Genomic DNA, 3984 nt, shown 5'->3' with positions numbered 1-3984 from the left:
CATGAATTCTTAACCATGGAAACCTGATTGTGAAACTTTAAATATGTAAGCCTCATCCTACCCAACTCGAAGTAGAAACTCTTTAAGGACACGATTGTCTTTGACTTTCTCTTGTGCTGTCTACAATGACAGTAGAGTAACTAATATAAGTTTTTCCTGAATGTTTGTTAATTACATGAATAGAAGAAATAGGCCATAGACTAAATCATGCCGATCTTTAAACGGAAATTGGAACCAGGAACTCTATGACAGTCAGAAGCCCTGTTACTCATTTCTAGGCTATAATTACTATCTTATCACAGACACTTAGTAATTTCAAATTAGCTGATGCCTAAACTCCATATTTATGAAAGAGATTTCCCATAGTCTTTTGCTGCTAGGCATGGATCACATGCTTGTTCCTTAGACAACTTTTACAAGCATTCTCATTGCTTTTATGGAGAATCAGGTTTTGTAAGGTAATGACTCTGCCATTCGGAAAGTTGATCTTCCTCTCTATACAATGTTTTTGTGATTCTTTTAAATTGTATTAATAGTCTGTTCCTTTTTATTGCTGAGTAGTATTCCATTATATGGATATATCAATTTTTAAAAATCTCTGTACCTGCCAATACACATTTGAGTTTTTTTATGATTATGTCCTTTTTATTCTCTTGAATAAGTAATTAATACTTACTAAACCATAGTTTTAAAGGGACTGCAACTTTCATAAGGAACAGCCAGTTTTCCAAAGCATTTAAATTATTTTATACTCCATCAAGTGACTTATTCTGAGATTATAATTATTTGAAATGGTCATTATCTTTTCAATTTATTATCAATTTATTATCAATTTAAAAATTCTTGCCATTGGTGGGGCTGTGGAGTGGTATTCCAATTATATATTCCAGATATAATTGCATTTCTTTGAAAATTATAGATGTTGAAATTATCTTCATGTGGTTATCAGTTGTTTACATATCTTCTTTCATGAAGTGTCTATTCACCTAGACTTTTTAAAAACGGGCTTATCAGTTTATTGTGGAAGATCTTCATGCATTCTGAACACAAGTCCTTTGTCAGAATGACGTCAGGTGAACATTTTTTCCAGTCTGTGGCTTTCCTAGTCTTTCTACTCCTCACATCTCTCACTTTTCTTCTCCTCACTCTCATTAGATGACCTCACCTCACTATTTATAAACTTTCTGTAATTTCTCCCTAACTCACATCAGAAACATTGAGGCCTACTGACTGGACTTTCCCGCTCTTTTCCATACTGTAAATGCAAAACTTATCTACCCATATTTTCCTCAATCCAGAGTATTAAAAGTGATAGTTGATTTCTTTCTATGTGTTAAAGATCCTATGCACAGTATCAAGCAGTGTATATAAATGTTGGGTAAGTGTGTTAGCTTTAGAGGAGAATCCAGTTCCCAGAGCATCAAATTAAGGCTATGCCCCTGAGGAACAAAGATTAATTTAATTGATCTTCTGAATTATTTAAAACATACTCTAGGGAATATACTTGAAAATACACTATAAATCTTCCCTCCCTGTTTTTCACAAAATATGGTAAGTCAACTATACAGGTAGGTAATTTTCTACATTTGTTCCCCTAAATATGTTTTTATCCATTGAGCGAAGATTAGTATCTCACTAATGTGCAAAAAAATCCTGCCTTCACTCCTTTATAATACATGCTTGTAACTGATGTTATCATATGTATTTTTGTCTATGTGTTTAATAATGTCCTTCTCCTGCAGTGTATGCTCCATGAGGATGGGAGATTTATTCATGCCGTAACCCCAGAACCGAGAACAAAAAAAATATCAAAATCTTCAGTGTACATGAATGAGTGGGTGAACTTACAAAGCAGAGAGAACAGTTCTCATTCTGTACGTTCTTATCCATGTATCAAGAGAGAAATTTCACAATGTCCTCTAAATGAAATTAAGTCAAACAACTAAGATTTCAAGTGAAAATGTTGTGCTGGCTGGAGGGACCCTAAAAATCCAACTACCATCATTTGTTCATTTAAATAATGTTAAGGACTTGCTGTTTTTTCATATCTGAGTTTCATCCCTTTGGCTTTAATTTTTCACAATATTTGAAAAATATGTCAAATATGAAGTTCCCTAAGAAGACAGGTATAAATGTATGGCTATATACATATATGTTTTATATTACATTACACATATAAATTAATATATAATTACATATAAGTATATAATTATGTACATATGAGAGAGAATGTGTGCATTTTGATATATTGAAAGAGAGATAACACAAAGATATAATGTGAGCAGATTTATGCAGACATTCTGATGTGTCTATTGAAAAAGAGAAATTTCCCTATAGTGGATAAATCAATGATGAAATAATGAAATGGATAAAATAAATGCAGAATCTGGATCACACAGAATTCTTCACGTTCTTTGTCACTTTCAGTTTTCAAGGAATAAGAAGATGACTTCCCAAAACCACACTATAGTGACAGAATTCATCCTCTTAGGACTCACGGATGACCCAGTACTAGAGAAGATCCTGTTTGGGGTGTTTCTGGTCATCTACCTAATTACACTGGCAGGGAATCTGTGCATGATCATGCTGATCAGGACCAATTCCCACCTCCAAACCCCCATGTATTTCTTCCTTAGCCACCTCTCCTTTGTAGACATTTGCTATTCCTCCAATATTACTCCCAACATGCTTTATGATTTCCTCTCAGACCAGAAGACCATCTCCTATGCTGGATGCTTCATGCAATGTCTTCTCTTCATTGCCCTGGTGATCACTGAGTTGTATATCCTCGCTTCAATGGCACTGGATCGCTATGTAGCCATCTGCAGCCCTTTACATTACACTACCAGAATGTCCAAGGATATTTGTATCTCTCTAGTCATGGTCCCTTATGCTTTTGGCTTCCTGAATGGACTCTCTCAGGCACTGCTGACTTTTCACTTGTCCTTCTGTGGCTCTCTTGAAATCAACCATTTCTACTGTGCCGATCCTCCACTTCTAATGCTGGCCTGCACTGACACCTACGTCAAAAAGATGGCAATGTTTATAGTTGCTGGTTTTACTCTGTCGAGCTCTCTCTTCATCATTCTCCTGTCCTACCTTTTCATTACTGCAGCCATCTTGAGGATGCGTTCTGCTGAAGGCAGGCACAAAGCCTTTTCTACTTGTGGTTCCCACCTGGCAACAGTCACTGTATTTTATGGAACCCTCTTCTGCATGTACTTAAGACCCCCATCCGAGAAGTCTGTAAAGGAGTCCAAAGTAATTGCAGTCTTTTATACTTTTTTGAGCCCAATGTTGAACCCGTTGGTCTACAGTCTAAGGAACAAGGATGTGATCCATGCCTTGCAGCAAATGATTAAGGGAAATCTCGTAAAATTGTAGTTTAGGCATCAGTCATTTTGATATTACTGTGTCTGTGATAAGATAGTGACTCCTTTCAGGGGACACACCTACCACACTATAGTCATGATTTATTTATCTTCATGAATTCTTAGTGATATTAACTAAATTCTCCTCAAAATTTATACTTTCAAGAGAAATTTTTCTCTTAAAAACTGTAACATTGAAATTAAAAATCATTTTCTTTACCAGAGACTGAAAATAAATTGGTCAGTATTTGGTAATTCCATATAATATTTTCATTTCTTTACTTCCTAGGGAGTAAGTTTGCTAATAAGTACCTCAGAGTGATGTAATTAACTCACTGTGATGAGAACATTGGAAATCCATCTTCTCTGAATTGTATGGTCTTCGGAGCCATAGTGAGGGTTAAATAAGATGATTAGTTTTATCCTTTTAAAAAGTTATGAAATAGTTTATTATTCAGTGTGATATACATCAATATCAATGGTGCCTCACTAGTTGCTGGAATCACCTTGAAGAAACTTTTAATAAATGGATCACCAATAGGTTTAAACTTTCTGTACTATTCTCCCCAACTCACATTATACTGATCCTGAGAAACTTTTGTCTATTTCTAAA

General features: G+C 35.0%; 2 protein-coding genes across 2 annotated transcripts in view; one reads left to right on the top strand and one right to left on the bottom strand.

Moving 5' to 3' along the window:
• The window catches only part of LOC105310029 (olfactory receptor 5M1-like), a 15801-nt gene extending 14026 nt beyond the window's left edge, over positions 1-1775 (bottom strand). The window contains 2 exon segments of the mRNA XM_011386265.1: positions 62-120; positions 1677-1775. Coding sequence (XP_011384567.1) covers positions 62-120; positions 1677-1775 — 158 coding nt within the window.
• Positions 1776-2384: 609 nt separating this feature from the next.
• Positions 2385-3415, top strand: LOC105310028 (olfactory receptor 5M10). The gene has a single exon (XM_011386264.1). It carries the CDS (start codon positions 2446-2448, stop codon positions 3382-3384), a length of 939 nt encoding a protein of 312 aa, XP_011384566.1. The 5' UTR covers positions 2385-2445; the 3' UTR covers positions 3385-3415.
• Positions 3416-3984: the final 569 nt, after the last annotated feature.

Source organism: Pteropus vampyrus, unplaced genomic scaffold, assembly GCF_000151845.1.
Source record: "Pteropus vampyrus isolate Shadow unplaced genomic scaffold, Pvam_2.0 Scaffold989, whole genome shotgun sequence".
In the NCBI taxonomy this organism is placed as follows: domain Eukaryota; kingdom Metazoa; phylum Chordata; class Mammalia; order Chiroptera; family Pteropodidae; genus Pteropus; species Pteropus vampyrus.
Note: the sequence above shows the minus strand (reverse complement) of the source record. Positions and strands in the feature narration are given on the sequence as shown.